The sequence below is a fragment of the Lonchura striata genome, chromosome 30 (assembly GCF_050655825.1).
Source record: "Lonchura striata isolate lonStrDom1 chromosome 30, ASM5065582v1, whole genome shotgun sequence".
Taxonomy (NCBI): domain Eukaryota; kingdom Metazoa; phylum Chordata; class Aves; order Passeriformes; family Estrildidae; genus Lonchura; species Lonchura striata.
In genome coordinates, this window is record NC_140732.1 from 7345991 (window position 1) to 7363522 (window position 17532).

General features: G+C 46.3%; 1 protein-coding gene across 5 annotated transcripts; it reads right to left on the reverse strand.

The window, feature by feature from the left end:
- Positions 1-75: 75 nt before the first annotated feature.
- On the reverse strand, positions 76-17300 carry LOC110479083 (lymphocyte antigen 75-like). 5 transcript variants are annotated; one of them, XM_085563246.1, is made up of 6 exons: positions 13159-17300; positions 11382-11441; positions 9772-10161; positions 7691-7836; positions 3065-3126; positions 76-1680 (listed from the first exon to the last, which is right to left on the reverse strand). In XM_085563246.1, the coding sequence occupies exons 1-6, from the start codon at positions 13442-13444 to the stop codon at positions 1587-1589; spliced, it is 1038 nt and encodes a 345-aa protein (XP_085419372.1). In that variant the 5' UTR covers positions 13445-17300; the 3' UTR covers positions 76-1586. The 5 variants fall into 5 exon arrangements, with proteins under 5 accessions (XP_085419372.1, XP_085419371.1, XP_085419369.1 ...); XM_085563245.1 differs by lacking the exon at positions 3065-3126; XM_085563244.1 differs by lacking the exons at positions 76-1680; positions 3065-3126 and having other exon boundaries at positions 5722-7836.
- Positions 17301-17532: the final 232 nt, after the last annotated feature.

The window sequence follows — 17532 nt, forward strand, 5'->3', positions numbered from 1 at the left end:
TCCCAGTTCATCCCAGTTCATCCCAGTTCAATCCCAGTATGATCCCAGTTCAATCCCAGTTCAATCCCAGTATGATCCCAGTACACACGCTCATTTATTGTTATTTTATCCCAAATTTCTGGGATTTTTGGGATGAATTCCAGGATTTTGGGGTGAATTCCCGGATTTTCGGTGCATTCCCGGATTTGGGGTGAATTCCCGGGATTTTGGGGTCAGGGATGTCCCAGTATGATCCCAGTTCAATCCCAGTTCAATCCCAGTATGATCCCAGCACACACACGCTCATTTATTGTTATTTTATCCCAAATTTCCGGGATTTTTGGGATGAATTCCGGGATTTTCGGTGCATTCCCAATTTGGGGTGAATTCCTGGATTTTGGGGTCAGGGATGTCCCAGTTCAATCCCAGTTCAATCCCAGTATGATCCCAGCACACACACGCTCATTTATTGTAATTCCATCCCAAATTTCCGGGATTTTTGGGATGAATTCCGGGATTTTGGGGTGAATTCCGGGATTTTCGGTGCATTCCCGGATTTGGGGTGAATTCCCGGGATTTTGGGGTCAGAGGGGTCCCAGTTCAATCCCAGTATGATCCCAGTACACACGCTCATTTATTGTTATTTCATCCCAAATTTCCGGGATTTTTGGGATGAATTCCGGGATTTCCGGTGCATTCCCAGATTTGGGGTGAATTCCCGGGATTTTGGGCTCACAGGGGTCCCAGTTCAATCCCAGTTCAATCCCAGTTCAATCCCAGTATGATCCCAGTACACACACGCTCATTTATTGTTATTTTATCCCAAATTTCTGGGATTTTTGGGATGAATTCCGGGATTTTGGGGTGAATTCCGGGATTTTCGGTGCATTCCCAGATTTGGGGTGAATTCCCGGGATTTTGGGGTCAGGGATGTCCCAGTTCAATCCCAGTATGATCCCAGTATGATCCCAGCACACACACGCTCATTTATTGTAATTTCATCCCAAATTTCTGGGATTTTTGGGATGAATTCCAGGATTTTGGGGTGAATTCCCGGATTTTCGGTGCATTCCCGGATTTGGGGTGAATTCCCGGGATTTTGGGGTCAGGGATGTCCCAGTATGATCCCAGTTCAATCCCAGTTCAATCCCAGTATGATCCCAGCACACACACGCTCATTTATTGTTATTTTATCCCAAATTTTTGGGATTTTTGGGATGAATTCCGGGATTTTCGGTGCATTCCCGATTTGGGGTGAATTCCCGGGATTTTGGGCTCACAGGGGTCCCAGTATGATCCCAGTTCAATCCCAGTTCAATCCCAGTATGATCCCAGTACACACGCTCATTTATTGTTATTTTATCCCAAAATTCCAGGATTTTTGGGATGAATTCCGGGATTTTGGGGTGAATTCCCAGATTTTGGGGTGAATTCCCGGATTTTGGGGTCAGAGGGGTCCCAGTTCAATCCCAGTTCAATCCCAGTATGATCCCAGTACACACACGCTCATTTATTGTAATTTCATCCCAAATTTCCGGGATTTTTGGGGTGAATTCCGGGATTTTCGGTGCATTCCCGATTTGGGGTGAATTCCCGGGATTTTGGGCTCACAGGGGCTCCTCGCACACCCAGCTCAGGGGGGTCCCGCAGGGAAACTCGGCCCGGAGCCCGTCCGGCCCCACGGCCCCGCACTTCTCCAAACTGCCCAAAAAAAAGGGAAAAAAAGGGTCAGAATCCCAAAAAATCCAAAAAATCCCTAAAATCCCACACACCCCAGCCCAAATCCCCCAAAATCCCATAAACAACCCCAAAAACCCCATTAAAATCCAAAAAAAACCATAAAAACCCCATAAATGACCCCAAAAATCCCATAAAAAATCCCATAAATCACCCCAAAAACCCCATTAAAAATCCCACCAAAAATCCCATAAATGACCCAAAAAACCCCATAAACAACCCCAAAAACCCCATTAAAAATCCCATTAAAATCCCATTTAAAATGCCACAAATGACCCAAAAAACCGCATTAAAAATCCCATAAATGACCCCAAAAACCCCATAAATCACCCCAAAAACCCCATTAAAAAATCCCATAAATGACCCCCAAAATTCCATTAAAAATCCCACAAATAACCCCAAAAACCCCATTAAAAATCCCATTAAAAATCCTACAAATGACCCCAAAAATCCCATTAAAAATCTCATAAATTACCCCAAATACCCCATTAAAAAAATCCCATAAATGACCTCAAAAACCCCATAAATGACCCCAAATATCCCATTAAAAATCCCATTAAAAACCCCATAAGTGACCCCAAAAATCCCATTAAAAATCCAAAAAATCCCATTAAAAATCCCATAAAAATTCCCATAAATGACCCCAAAAACCCCATTAAAAATCCCATTAAAAATCCCATAAATGACCCCAAAAACCCCATTAAAAATCCCATTAAAAAATCCCACAAATGACCCCAAAAACCCCATTAAAAATCCCATTAAAATCCCATTAAAAATGCCACAAATGACCCAAAAAACCGCATTAAAAACCCTATAAATGACCCCAAAAATCCCATTAAAAATCCCATAAATGACCCCAAGAACCCCATTAAAAATCCCATTAAAAATCCCACAAATGACCCCAAAAACCCCATTAAAAAACCCCATAAATGACCCCAAAAATCCCATTAAAAATCCCATAAATGACCCCAAAAATACCATTAAAAATCCCATTAAAAACTCCATAAATGACCCCAAAAATCTCATTTAAAATCCAAAAAATCCCATTAAAAATCCCATTAAAATTCCCATAAATAACCCCAAAAACCCCATTAAAAACCCCATAAATAACCCCAAAAACCCCCCAAAAACCCCATTAAAAACCCCATAAATAACCCCAAAAACCCCCCAAAAATCCCATTAAAAATCCCATAAATAACCCCAAAAACCCCATTAAAAATCCCATTAAAAATCCCACAAATGACCCCAAAAACCCCCCAAAAACCCCATTAAAAATCCCATTAAAATCCCCAAAATCCCCAAATCCCAAAAACCCCCCAAAATCCCCAAAATCCCCAAAATCCCCAACCTGGATTTGGGGTCGAGCTCGCGGATCCAGGAGGGGCCCCGGAGCTGGGCCTGGACGTGGAGCTGGGAACCGGAACGGACCAGTATGGACCAGTAAAAACCAATATAAACCAGTATGGACCAGTATGGACCAGTATGGACCAGTATGGACCAGTATAAACCAGTATAAACCAGTATGGACCAGTATGGACCAGTAAAAACCAGTATGGACCAGTATAAACCAGTATGGACCAGTATAAACCAGTATGGACCAGTATGGACCAGTATAAACCAGTATGGACCAGTATAAACCAGTATGGACCAGTATGGACCAGTAAAAACCAGTATGGACCAGTATGGACCGGTATGGACCAGTATGGACCAGTATGGACCAGTATGGACCAGTATAAACCAGTATGGACCAGTATGGACCAGTAGGGACCGGTATGGACCAGTACGGACCGGTATGGACCAGTATAAACCAGTATGGACCAGTATGGACCAGTATGGACCAGTATGGACCAGTATAAACCAGTATGGACCAGTATGGACCAGTATAAACCAGTATGGACCAGTACGGACCAGTATGGACCAGTACGGACCAGTATAAACCAGTAAAAACCAGTAAAAACCCAGTATGGACCAGTATGGACCAGTAAAAACCAGTATAAACCAGTATGGACCAGTACGGACCAGTATGGACCAGTATGGACCAGTATAAACCAGTATAGACCAGTATGGACCAGTATGGACCAGTATAGACCAGTATGGACCAGTATGGAACAGTATGGACCAGTATAAACCAGTATGGACCAGTACGGACCAGTATAGACCAGTATGGACCAGTACAGACCAGTAAGGACCAGTATAAACCAGCATAAACCAGTATGGACCAGTACGGACCAGTATGGACCAGTAAAAACCAGCATAAACCAGTATGGACCAGTATAAACCAGTAAAAACCCAGTATAAACCAGTATAGACCAGTATAAACCAGTATGGACCAGTATGGACCAATATGGACCAATATAAAGCAGTATGGGCCAGTATAAACCAGTATAAACCAGTATGGACCAGTACGGACCAGTATAAACCAGTAAAACCCAGTAAAAAGCAGTATGGACCAGTATGGACCAGTATAAACCAGTATGGACCAGTAAAAACCAGTATGGACTGGTATGGACCAGTATGGACCAGTAAAAACCCAGTATAAACCAGTATGGACCAGTATAAACCAGTAAAAACCAGTATGGACCAGTATGGACCAGTAGGGACCAGTATGGACCAGTAAAAACCAGTATGGACCAGTATGGACCAGTACGGACCAGTATGGACCAGTATAAACCAGTATGGACCAGTATAAACCAGTATGGACCAGTATGGACCAGTAAAAACCAGTATAAACCAGTACGGACCAGTATGGACCAGCATAAACCAGTATGGACCAGTATAAACCAGCAAAAACCAGTATAAACCAGTAAAAACCAGTAAAAACCCAGTATGGACCAGTATAAACCAGTATTGGGATTTATGAGATTTTTTTAGGATTTTTTGAGATATTTTGGGATTTTTTGGGATTTTTTTAGGGATTTTTTGGGAATTTTTTTAGGATATTTTGGGAATTTTTTTAGGATTTTTTTTTTATTTTGGGGGGATTTTTTGGAGGATTTTTTTGGGGATGTTTTCGGAATTTTGGGGGATTTTTTTTTTTAGGATATTTTGGGATTTTTTTGGCGATTTTTTTTTGCGGGGTTTTTTTGGGGGGATATTTTTGGAGGCATTTTTGGGGATTTTTTGGGGATTTGGAGGGAATTTTTGAGGATTTTTTGGGGACTTTTGGGGGAATTTTTTGGGATATTTTGAGGATTTTTTAGGGATTTTTTTGGAGCTTTTTTTAGGATATTTTGGGATTTTGGAAGGATATTTGGGGATTTTATTTTTTTAATTTTTGGGGGGATTTTTTGGGGTGATATTTTGGGGATTTTTTTTTTTAAATTTTTGGGGGGATTTTTTGGGATTTGTTTTTGAAAATTTGGGGATTTTTTTTTAATTTTGGGGGGGATTTTTTGGGATTTTTTTTGAAATTTCGGGGATTTTTTTTATTAATTCTTGGGGGATTTTTTGGAAGATATTTTGGGATTTTTGGGGATTTTTTGGCTGATTTCTGGGCGGTTTATTTGAGATTTTTGGGGGGATTTTTGGGTGATTTTTTTTGATTTTTTTGGGGATTTTTTTCTGAATTTTCGGGTGATTTTTTTGGGTGATTTTTGGGTTTTTTTTGAGATTTTTGGAGGATTTTTTGTGGGATTTTTTGGGATTTCTGGGATTTATGAACTTTCTGGGATTTGGGATAATTTTTTGGGGGGAATTTTTGGGATTTTGGGGTGATTTTTTTGATTTTTTGGGGATTTTTTTCGGAATTTTCGGGTGATTTTTTTGGGTGATTTTTGGGGGATTTTTTGGGGGATTTTTTGTGGGATTTTTTGGGATTTCTGGGATTTATGAAATTTCTGGAATTTCGGGGCAATTTGGGATAATTTTTTGGGGGGAATTTTTGGGATTTTTGGGCATTTTTTGGCTGATTTCTGAGCGGTTTTTTTGAGATTTTTGGGTGATTTTTTGTGATTTTGGGGGGGATTTTTGGGTGATTTTTTTGATTTTCTGGGGATTTTTTCGGAATTTTCGGGTGATTTTTTTGGGTGATTTTTGGGGTTTTTTTGAGATTTTTGGGGGATTTTTGGAGGATTTTTTGTGGGATTTTTTGGGATTTCTGGGATTTATGAAATTTCTGGAATTTCGGGGCAATTTGGGATAATTTTTTGGGGGGAATTTTTGGGATTTTTGGGGATTTTTTGGCTGATTTCTGAGCGGTTTATTTGAGATTTTTTGGTGATTTTTTGTGATTTTGGGGGGGATTTTTAGGTGATTTTTTTGATTTTTTGGGGATTTTTTCGGAATTTTCGGGTGATTTTTTGGGTGATTTTTGGGGTTTTTTTGATATTTTTGGGGGATTTTTGGAGGATTTTTTGGGGGATTTTTTGGGATTTCTGGGATTTATGAACTTTCTGGGATTTGGGATAATTTTTTGGGGGGAATTTTTGGGATTTTGGGGTGATTTTTTTGATTTTTTTGGGGATTTTTTCGGAATTTTCGGGTGATTTTTTTGGGTGATTTTGGGGGTTTTTTTGAGATTTTTGGGGGATTTTTTGTGGGATTTTTTGGGATTTCTGGGATTTATGAAATTTCTGGAATTTCGGGGCAATTTGGGATAATTTTTTGGGGGGAATTTTTGGGATTTTTGGGGATTTTTTGGCTGATTTCTGAGCGGTTTATTTGAGATTTTTGGGTGATTTTTTGTGATTTTGGGGGGGATTTTTGGGTGATTTTTTCGATTTTTTGGGGATTTTTTTCTGAATTTTCGGGTGATTTTTTTGGGTGATTTTTGGGGTTTTTTTCAGATTTTTGGAGGATTTTTGGGGGGATTTTTTGGGATTTCTGGGATTTATGAACTTTCTGGGATTTGGGATAATTTTTTGGGGGGAATTTTTGGGATTTTGGGGTGATTTTTTTGATTTTTTTGGGGATTTTTTCGGAATTTTCAGGTGATTTTTTTGGGTGATTTTTGGGGTTTTTTGAGATTTTTGGGGGATTTTTGGAGGATTTTTTGTGGGATTTTTTGGGATTTCTGGGATTTATGAAATTTCTGGAATTTCGGGGCAATTTGGGATAATTTTTTGGGGGGAATTTTTGGGATTTTTGGGCATTTTTTGGCTGATTTCTGAGCGGTTTTTTTGAGATTTTTGGGTGATTTTTTGTGATTTTGGGGGGGATTTTTGGGTGATTTTTTTGATTTTCTGGGGATTTTTTCGGAATTTTCGGGTGATTTTTTTGGGTGATTTTTGGGGTTTTTTTGAGATTTTTGGGGGATTTTTGGAGGATTTTTTGTGGGATTTTTTGGGATTTCTGGGATTTATGAAATTTCTGGAATTTCGGGGCAATTTGGGATAATTTTTTGGGGGGAATTTTTAGGATTTTTGGGGATTTTTTGGCTGATTTCTGAGCGGTTTATTTGAGATTTTTTGGTGATTTTTTGTGATTTTGGGGGGGATTTTTAGGTGATTTTTTTGATTTTTTGGGGATTTTTTCGGAATTTTCGGGTGATTTTTTGGGTGATTTTTGGGGTTTTTTTGATATTTTGGGGGGATTTTTGGAGGATTTTTTGGGGGATTTTTTTTGATTTTTTGGGGATTTTTTTTTGAAATTTCGGGTGATTTTTTTGGGTGATTTTTGGGGGATTTTTTGTGGGATTTTTTTGTGGGATTTTTTGGGATTTCTGGGATTTATGAACTTTCTGGGATTTGGGATAATTTTTTGGGGGGAATTTTTGGGATTTTGGGGTGATTTTTTTGATTTTTTGGGGATTTTTTTCGGAATTTTCGGGTGATTTTTTTGGGTGATTTTTGGGGTTTTTTTGAGATTTTTGGGATAATTTTTTGGGGGGAATTTTTGGGATTTTGGGTGATTTTTTTGATTTTTTGGGGATTTTTTTTTGGAATTTTTGGGTGATTTTTTTGGGTGATTTTTGGGGTTTTTTTGAGATTTTTGGGATAATTTTTTGGGGGGAGTTTTTGGGATTTTGGGGTCTCACCTTTTCCGCGGCATCGTCGACCTGGAGCAGCTCCGCCCCCAGGGCCCGGCAGAAAATTTGGGAATTTTCCCAGGAGGCGGCGACGTCGGAGAAGAAATAACAGGAATTCCCAAAAAAATCCCAACCCCGCGAGCAGGGCAGAAAACCTGGGAACATCCCAAAAAATTGGGGTCAGGATGGGGAAAATCCTAAAAATTTGGGGAAAATCCCCAAAAATTGGGGTCGGAATGGGGAAAATCCCCAAAAATTTGGGGTCAGAATGGGGAAAATCCCCAAAAATTTGGGGTCAGAATGGGGAAAATCCTAAAAATTTGGGGTCGGGATGGGGAAAATCCCAAAATTTGGGGTCAGGATTGGGGAAAATCCTAAAAATTTGGGATGGGCTGGGAAAATCCTAAAAATTTGGGGTCAGAATGGGGAAAATCCAAAAAAATTTGGGATGGGATTGGAGAAAATCCCAAAATTTGGGGTCGGAATGGGGAAAATCCCAAATTGGGGAAAATTCAGGAAAATTGGGGAAAAATTGGGGGGAAATTTGGGGGAAATGGGGAAAAATAGGGTAAAATGGGGAAAAATTGGGAAAAATTGGGGAATATTGGGAATAAATTGGGGAAATTCAGGAAAATTGGGGAAAATTGGGGAAAAATCGGGAAAATTAACGAAAAATTGGGGAAAATTCAGGAAAATTCAGGAAAAATTTGGGAAAAATCGGGGAAAATTGGGGAGAAATGGGGAAAATTGGGAAAAATGGGGAAAAATTGGGAAAAATTCAGGAAAATTGGGGAAAAAGGGGAAAATTGGGAAAAAATGGGAAAAATGGGGAAAATTTTGGGGAAAATTGGTGAAAAATCGGGAAAATTAATGAAAAATTGGGGAAAATTCAGGAAAATTCAGGAAAATTTTGGGAAAATTTTAGGAAAAATTGGGGAAAAATGGGGAAAATTGGGGAAAAATGCAGGAAAACTGGGGGAAAATTGGGGAAAATTCAGGAAAATTGGGGAAAAATTGGGAAAATTCACGAAAAATTGTGTAAAATTCAGGAAAATTGGGAAAAATTGGGGAAAAAAGGGAAAAATTGGGGAAAATTGGCGGGAAATGGGGAAAAATAGGGAAAAATGGGTAAAAATTGGGAAAAATTGGGAAAAATTCAGGAAAATTGGGGAACATTTGGGAAAAATTGGGGGGAAGTGGGGAAAAATGGGGGAAAATAGGGGAAAAATGGGGGAAAAATGGGGAAAAATGGGGGGAAAATGGGGAAAATTGGGGAAAATTGAGGAAGCTTGGGGAAACTTGAGGAAAAGTGGGGAAAATCGGGGAAAATTGGGGAAAATTGGGAAAAATAGGGAAAAAATGGGGAAAATTCAGGAAAATTGGGTAAAAATCGGGAAAATTCACGAAAAATTGTGTAAAATTCAGGAAAATTGGGGAAAATTCAGGAAAATTCAGGAAAATTGGGAAAAATTGGGGAAAAAGGGGAAAAATTGGGGAAAATTGGCGGCAAATGGGGAAAAATAGGGGAAAAATGGGTAAAAATTGGGGAAAATTTGGGAAAAATTGGGGGGAAATGGGGAAAAATGGGGGGAAGTGGGGAAAAATGGGGGAAAATAGGGAAAAAATGGGGGAAAATGGGGAAAATTGAGGAAACTTGGGGAAAATTTGGGAAAAATTGGGGGGAAATGGGGAAAAATGGGGGAAGTGGGGAAAAATGGGGGGAAAATTGGGGAAAATTGAGGAAACTTGGGGAAACTTGAGGAAAAGTGGGGAAAATTGGGAAAAATAGGGAAAAATAGGGAAAAAATGGGGAAAATTGGGGAAAATTGGGAAAAATAGGGAAAAATTGGGGAAAATTCAGGAAAATTTTGGGAAAATTTGGGGAAAAATTGGGGAAAAACGGGAAAATTGGGAAAAATTGGGGAAAATTGGGGGAAAATTGGGAAAAATAGGGAAAAATGGGGAAAATTGGGGAAAATTGGGGGAAAATAGGGAAAAATTGGGAAAAATCGGGAAAAATTCAGGAAAATTCAGGGAGAACTCAGGGAAATGTTGGGGAACGCTTGGGGCAAGCGTCGGGCGGCACTCACTGGCCCGCGCGCAGACGTCGCGGCGCGTGCCGTGCGCCAGCCAGCGGCTCCAGTTGCCGGCGCCGGCGTGGAGCGTGGCGCGGTTGCGCCGCTCGTGGCCCACGTTGAAGAAGAGGCGGGAGCCGGCCAGGGCCAGCAGGGCCCCGCGGCCGCAAGCCCAGCGCTGCAGCCGCGAGCCCCGGCACGGGCCCAGGCGCAGCAGCGCGGCCGCGGCCTCGGCGCTGGCCCCCGCGCAGCGGCCGCTGGCCGCGTGCCGCAGGAGACCCCCCGGCAGCCACTGGAAGAGCTGCCGGGGCGAGCCAGGCGAGCAGGGGGCCAGCGAGAGCCACGGGCCGGTGGCCACCACGCAGCCGGAGTGGTGCCGGTTGAAGATCAGGAAGGGGCTGGAGGCTGTGGAGGGAAGGTTGAAAGGTTGTGGCTAGCTGGAGTTGGTCAGTGGCCACCAGGATTTGGTCTGTGACCACCAGGATTTGGTCAGTGGCCACCTGGATTTGGGTTGTAGCCACCAGGATTTGGTCAATGGCCACCAGGATTTGGTCTGTGACCACCTGGATTTGGGTTGTGGCTACCTGGATTTGGTCAGTGGCCACCTGGATTTGGCTTGTGGCAACCTGGATTTGGGTTGTGGCCACCAGGATTTGGTCAGTGGCCACCCCGACTTGGCCTGTGGCCACTTGGATTCGGTCAGTGGCCACCTGGAGTTGGCTTGTGGCAACCTGGATTTGGTCTGTGACCACCTGGATTTGGTCTGTGACCACCTGGATTTGGTCAGTGGCCACCTGGAGTTGGGTTGTGGCCACCTGGATTTGGTCAATGGCCACCTGGATTTGGGTTGTGGCCACCAGGATTTGGCTTGTGGCCACCAGGATTTGGTCAGTGGCCACCTGGATTTGGGTTGTGGCCACCAGGATTTGGTCAGAGGCCACCTCGACTTGGCCTGTGGCCACTTGGATTCAGTCAGTGGCCACTTTGAGTTGGTCAGTGGCCACCTGGATTTGCTCAGTGACCACTTGGATTTGGCCTGTGACTACGTGGACTTGGATTGTGGCCACCAGGATTTGGTCAGTGGCCACCTGGATTTGGGTTGTGGCCACCTGGATTTGGTCAGTGGCCACCTGGATTTGGGTTGTGGCCACCTGGATTTGGTCAGTGGCCACCTGGATTTGGGTTGTGGCCACCTGGATTTGGTCAGTGGCCACCTGGATTTGGGTTGTGGCCACCAGGATTTGGTCAGTGGCCACCTGGATTTGGGTTGTGGCCACCTGGATTTGGTCAGTGGCCACTTGGATTCGGTCAATGGCCACCTGGATTTGGCTTGTGGCTACCAGGAGTTGGCTTGTGGCAACCTGGACTTGATCACTGGCCACCTGGATTTGGGTTGTGGCAACCTGGATTTGGTCAATGGCCACCAGGATTTGGTCAGTGGCCACCAGGATTTGGCCTGTGGACAGGTGACAGTGACAGTGACGGTGACAGTGACACGGTGACAGTGATGGTGACGGTGACAGTGACGGTGACACGGTAACAGTGACGGTGATGGTGACGGTGACACGGTGACAGTGATGGTGACACGGTGACGGTGACACGGTGACAGTGACGGTGACACCGACCCGCTGTTGGTGGCGGCTCCTTCATCTTCTCGGCCTCCAGGGCGGCCTCCAGGTCCGAGACTGAGGGGACAATTTGGGGACAATTTGGGGACAATTTGGGGACATTGCACAAACTCCCAAAATGTCCCCAAATTCCCTCAGAATTCCCCCAAAAATCTCCCCAAAACAGCCGCAAATACCCCCAAAATTCCCCCAAAATTGAGCCCAAAATCTCCCGAAAATCCACGCAAAAAAAGCCCCAAATTCCCCAAAATTCCCCCAAAATCAACCCCAAAATCAACCCCAAAATCCCCCCAAAATCTCCCAAAAAATCTCCCCCAAATCCCCCCAAAATCGTTCCCAAAATCTCCCCGAAATCCCCCCAAAATCCACCCCAAAACAGCCCCAAATCCCCCCGAATTCCCCCCAAAAATCTCCCAAAAATTGCCCCAAAACAGCCCCGAATCCCCGCAAAATCCCCCCAAAATTGTCCCCAAAATCCCCCTAAAATCCACCCCAAAATTCCCCAAAATCCTCCAAAAAAATCCTCAAAATTCTCAAAAAAATCCCAAAAAACCCCTCAAAATTTCCCTAAAAAATCCCAAAAAAATCCTTGAAAAAATCACAAGAAATACCCAAAATAATCCCGAAAAATTCTCAAAAAAATCCCCAAAAAATCCCCAAAAAATCCCCAAAAAATGATTAAAAATCCCCAAAATTTCCCTAAAAATATCCCTAAAAATCCATTAAAAATCCCCAAAATTCCTAAAACAATCCCAAAAATTTTCCTAAAAATTCCCTAAAAAATATCCAAAAAATCCTGAAAAAATACTCCAAAAAACCCCAAAAAATCATCAAAATTTCCCAAAAAAATCCCCCCAAAAATCCTGAAAATATCCCAAAATCTCCAAAAAAATCCCCAAAATTTCCTAAAAAATACCCCCAAAATCCCAAAGAAATCTCAAAAAATCCCCAAAAAAATAAAAAAAAATTCCCAAAAAATCCTCAACAAATCCCACATAAGTCCAATGATTTCCCAAAAAAAAATCCCTAAAAAATCCCAAAAAATCCCAAAAATTCTCCAAAAAAATCCCCAAAATTTCCCTAAAAATCACCAAAAAAATCTCAAAAAAATCCATAAAAAATCCCCAAAATTTCCCAAAAAATCCCAAAAAAAACCCTCAAAAAACCCATTAAAATTCTCCAAAATATCCTCAAAAAATCCTCCCAAAAATCCTCAAAAAATCCTCAAAAAATCCCAAAAAAATCCAAAAAACTCCAAAAAACTCCAAAAAAAAATCCCCAAAATTTCCCTAAAAATATCCCTAAAAATCCATTAAAAATCCCAAAAATATCCCAAAAAATCCCCCAAAATTCCCTAAAAAATCCCAAAAAAAATCCTGAAAAAATCCCCAAAAATTCCCTTAAAAATCCCCAAAAAATCCCTAAAAATCCCAAAAAATCCCAAAAATACCCAAAAAATCCCCAAAAAATCCCCAAAAAATACCCAAAAAATCCCTAAAAAATACCCAAAAAATACCCCAAAAATCCCTAAATATACCCAAAAAATCCCCAAAAAATCCCCAAAAAATACCCAAAAAATCCCTAAAAAATACCCAAAAAATCCTGAAAAAATCCCCAAAAATTCCCTAAAAAAATCCCGAAAAATCCCAAAAAATCCCCTAAAAAATCCCAAAAAATCCCCAAAAAATCCCCAAAAAATCCCAAAAAACCCCCAAAAACCCCCAAAATTCCCAAATTTTCCCCAAAATTCCCGGATTTGGGCCTGCCGACTCACTGCGCCGCGCGCCGAGCGTCCCCAGCAGCAGCAGCAGCGTCACCGCCAGGGCCACCAGGGCCACCAGGGCCACCAGGGCCACCAGGGCCACCCGGGCCACCCGCGGGGCCGGGCCGGGGGGGGAGGGGCGCGGCTTGGGGGGGGTCCCCGGGCGGGGGGAGGGGTCCAGGGGCTCGTAGGGGTCCTCGGGGGGGGGTGGCACCTGGGGACAGCCTGAGGGGACACGGGGACAGCGGCGGTGGCACTTGGGGACATCTAGAGGGGTTGGGGACAGGTTTGGGGACATCTAAAGGGGTTGGGGACAGTGGCGGTGGCACTTGGGGACAGGTTTGGGGACATCTGGATGGCTTGGGGACATCCTTGGGGACAGCTGGAGGGGTTGGGGACAGCGCTGGTGGCACTTGGGGACATCTAAAGGGGTTGAGGACAGCACTGGTGGCACTTGGGGACATCTAAAGGGGTTAGGGTCATCCTTGGGGACATCAAAAAGGGTTGGGGACAGGGCTGGTGGCACTTGGGGACAGCTGGAGGGGTTGGGGACAGCGGCGGTGGCACTTGGGGACAGGTTTGGGGACATCTGGATGGCTTGGGGACATCCTTGGGGACATCTAAAGGGGTTGGGGACATCCTTGGGGACATCTAAAGGGGTTGGGGACAGTGCTGGTGGCACTTGGGGACATCTAAAGGGGTTGAGGACAGCACTGGTGGCACTTGGGGACATCTAAAGGGGTTGGGGACAGGTTTGGGGACATCTAAAGGGGTTGGGGACAGTGCTGGTGGCACTTGGGGACAGCCGGAGGGGTTGGGGACAGATCTGGGGACATCTAAAGGGGTTGGGGACATCCTTGGGGACATCTAAAGGGGTTGAGGACAGTGCTGGTGGCACTTGGGGACATCTAAAGGGGTTGGGGACATCCTTGGGGACATCTAAAGGGGTTGGGGACAGGAATGGTGGCACTTGGGGACAGGTTTGGGGACATCTGGATGGCTTGGGGACATCCTTGGGGACATCTAAAGGGGTTGGGGACAGGAATGGTGGCACTTGGGGACAGCCTGAGGGGACACAGGGGACACGGCGGTGGCACTTGGGGACAGGTTTGGGGACATCTGGATGGCTTGGGGACATCCTTGGGGACAGCTGGAGGGGTTGGGGACATCCTTGGGGACATCTAAAGGGGTTGGGGACAACAGCGGTGGCACTTGGGGACAGAGCTGGGGACATCTGGAGGGGTTGGGAACAGGTTTGGGGACATCTGGAGAGGTTTGGGACAGCAGTGGTGGCACCTGGGGACAGCCCTGGGGACATCTAAAGGGGTTGGGGACAGGGCTGGTGGCACCTGAGGACAGCTGGAGGGATTGGGGACATCCTTGGGGACATCTGGAGGGGTTGGGGACAGCAGCGGTGGCACTTGGGGACAGAGCTGGGGACGTCTGGAGGGGTTGGGGACAGGGTTGGGGACACCTGGAGGTGACACCGGGGACAGGGAGGTGACACCGAGGACAGGACAGGACAGGGAGGTGACACCGAGGACACCAAGGTGACATTGGGGACAGCGAGGTGACACCAAGGAGAGGTGACACCGAAGACAGGCAGGTGACATTGAGGTGACACTGGGGGACAGTGAGGTGACATCAAGGACATGGAGGTGACACCGAGGACCTGGAGGTGACACTGGGCACACTGAAGTGGCACCAAGGACAGGGAGGTGACACTGAGGTGACACCAGGGACAGGGAGGTGACACTGAGGACATGGAGGTGACACCAAGAACAGGGAGGTGACATCAAGGACGTGGAGGTGACACCGAGGACATGGAGGTGACACCGAGGACATGGAGGTGACATTGAGGTGACACCAAGGACAGGGAGGTGACACCGAGGTGACACCGAGGACATGGAGGTGACACCGAGGTGACACCAGGGACAGGGAGGTGACACTGAGGTGACACCGAGGACATGGAGGTGACACTGGGCACACTGAAGTGGCACCAAGGACAGGGAGGTGACATTGAGGTGACACCAGGGACAGGGAGGTGACACCGAGGACATTGAGGTGACACCAAGGACAGGGAGGTGACATCAAGGACGTGGAGGTGACACCGAGGACATGGAGGTGACACTGAGGTGACACCGAGGACAGGGAGGTGACATTGAGGTGACACCAGGGACAGGGAGGTGACACCGAGGACATGGAGGTGACACCAAGGACACTGAGGTGATACCAAGGACCTGGAGGTGACACCGAGGACAGTGAGGTGACATCAAGGACATGGAGGTGACACCGAGGACCTGGAGGTGACACTGGGGACACTAAAGTGGCACCAAGGACAGGGAGGTGACACTGAGGTGACACCGAGGACATGGAGGTGACACTGGGGACACTGAAGTGGCACCAAAGACAGGGAGGTGACATTGAGGTGACACTGGGAGACAGTGAGGTGACATCAAGGACATGGAGGTGACACTGAGGACCTGGAGGTGACACCGAGGACATGGAGGTGACACTGGGGACATGGAGGTGACATTGAGGTGACACCAAGGACAGGGAGGTGACACCGAGGACATGGAGGTGACACTGGGCACACTGAAGTGGCACCAAGGACAGGGAGGTGACACTGAGGTGACACCAGGGACAGGGAGGTGACACCAGGGACAGGGAGGTGACACCGAGGACATGGAGGTGACACCAAGGACAGGGAGGTGACATTGAGGACATGGAGGTGACACCGAGGACCTGGAGGTGACACCGAGGACATGGAGGTGACACTGGGGACACTGAAGTGGCACCAAAGACAGGGAGGTGACATTGAGGTGACACCAGGGACAGGGAGGTGACACCGAGGACATGGAGGTGACACCAAGGACAGGGAGGTGACACTGAGGTGACACCGAGGACATGGAGGTGACATTGAGGTGACACCAAGGACAGGGAGGTGACATTGGGGACCTGGAGGTGACACCGAGGACATGGAGGTGACACTGGGCACACTGAAGTGGCACCAAGGACAGGGAGGTGACATTGAGGTGACACCAAGGACAGGGAGGTGACATCAAGGACGTGGAGGTGACACCGAGGACATGGAGGTGACATTGAGGTGATACCAAGGACAGGGAGGTGACACCAAGGACACTGAGGTGACACCAAGGACCTGGAGGTGACACCGAGGACAGTGAGGTGACATCAAGGACATGGAGGTGACACCGAGGACCTGGAGGTGACACCGAGGACATGGAGGTGACACTGGACACACTGAAGTGGCACCAAGGACAGGGAGGTGACACTGAGGTGACACCAGGGACAGGGAGGTGACACTGAGGACATGGAGGTGACATTGAGGTGACACCAAGGACAGGGAGGTGACATCGAGGACATGGAGGTGACACTGAGGACATGGAGGTGACACCAAGGACAGGGAGGTGACATTGAGGACCTGGAGGTGACACCGAGGACATTGAGGTGACACCAAGGACATGGAGGTGACATTGAGGTGACACCAAGGACAGGGAGGTGACACTGGGGACACTGGGGGACAGGACAGGGAGGTGACACTGAGGACCTGGAGGTGACACCGAGGACATTGAGGTGACACCAGGGACAGGGAGGTGACATTGAGGTGACACCGAGGACATGGAGGTGACATTGAGGTGACACCAAGGACATGGAGGTGACATTGAGGTGACACCAGGAACAGGGAGGTGACACCGAGGTGACACCAAGGACACAGAGGTGACACCAAGGTGACATTGGGGGACAGTGAGGTGACACCAGGGACAGGGAGGTGACATTGAGGTGACACCGAGGACATGGAGGTGACATTGAGGTGATACCAAGGACAGGGAGGTGACACCGAGGACATGGAGGTGACATCAAGGACATGGAGGTGACATCCAGGACAGGGAGGTGACACCAAGGTGACATTGGGGACATCGGTGGCCGTACCCTCCCCGCTGTCCAGCGCCGTCTCCACGTTCCCGTACATCGTCCCCAAAATGTCCCCAAATTGTCACAAATGTCCCCAAAATGTCCCCAAGCCCCTCCCCCAGGATGTCCCCAAGGCCACACAGGAAGAGCCCGGGCGCTATCGGCCCCGGCCACCCCCTGGGCCACCTCCGGTGTCACCTCCTGTCCCCTCAGTGTCCCCAAATGTCCCCCAGTGTCCCCGGACGGGGACACTGGGGGACATTTGGGGGCACTGAGGGGACATCTGGGGACATTTTGGGGACATTTTGGGGACATTTGAGGACACTGAGGTGGCATTTGAGGACATTTGGGGACATTGAGGGGACATTTGGGGACACTGAGGGGACATTTGGGGACATTTGGGGACACTGAGGGGACATTTGGGGACACTGAGGTGGCATTTGAGGACATTGA

Bases quoted from the DNA above. Each gene is read 5' to 3' on its own strand.
- LOC110479083 (XM_085563243.1), bottom strand. From the start codon at position 4,473: ATGCTGGTCCATACTGGTCCGTACTGGTTTATACTGGTTTTTACTGGT. The intron at 1,681-3,064 runs GTTGGGGATTTT...TTTTTTGGGCAG, and splicing joins GAGCTCGACCCCAAATCCAG to TTTGGAGAAGTGCGGGGCCG.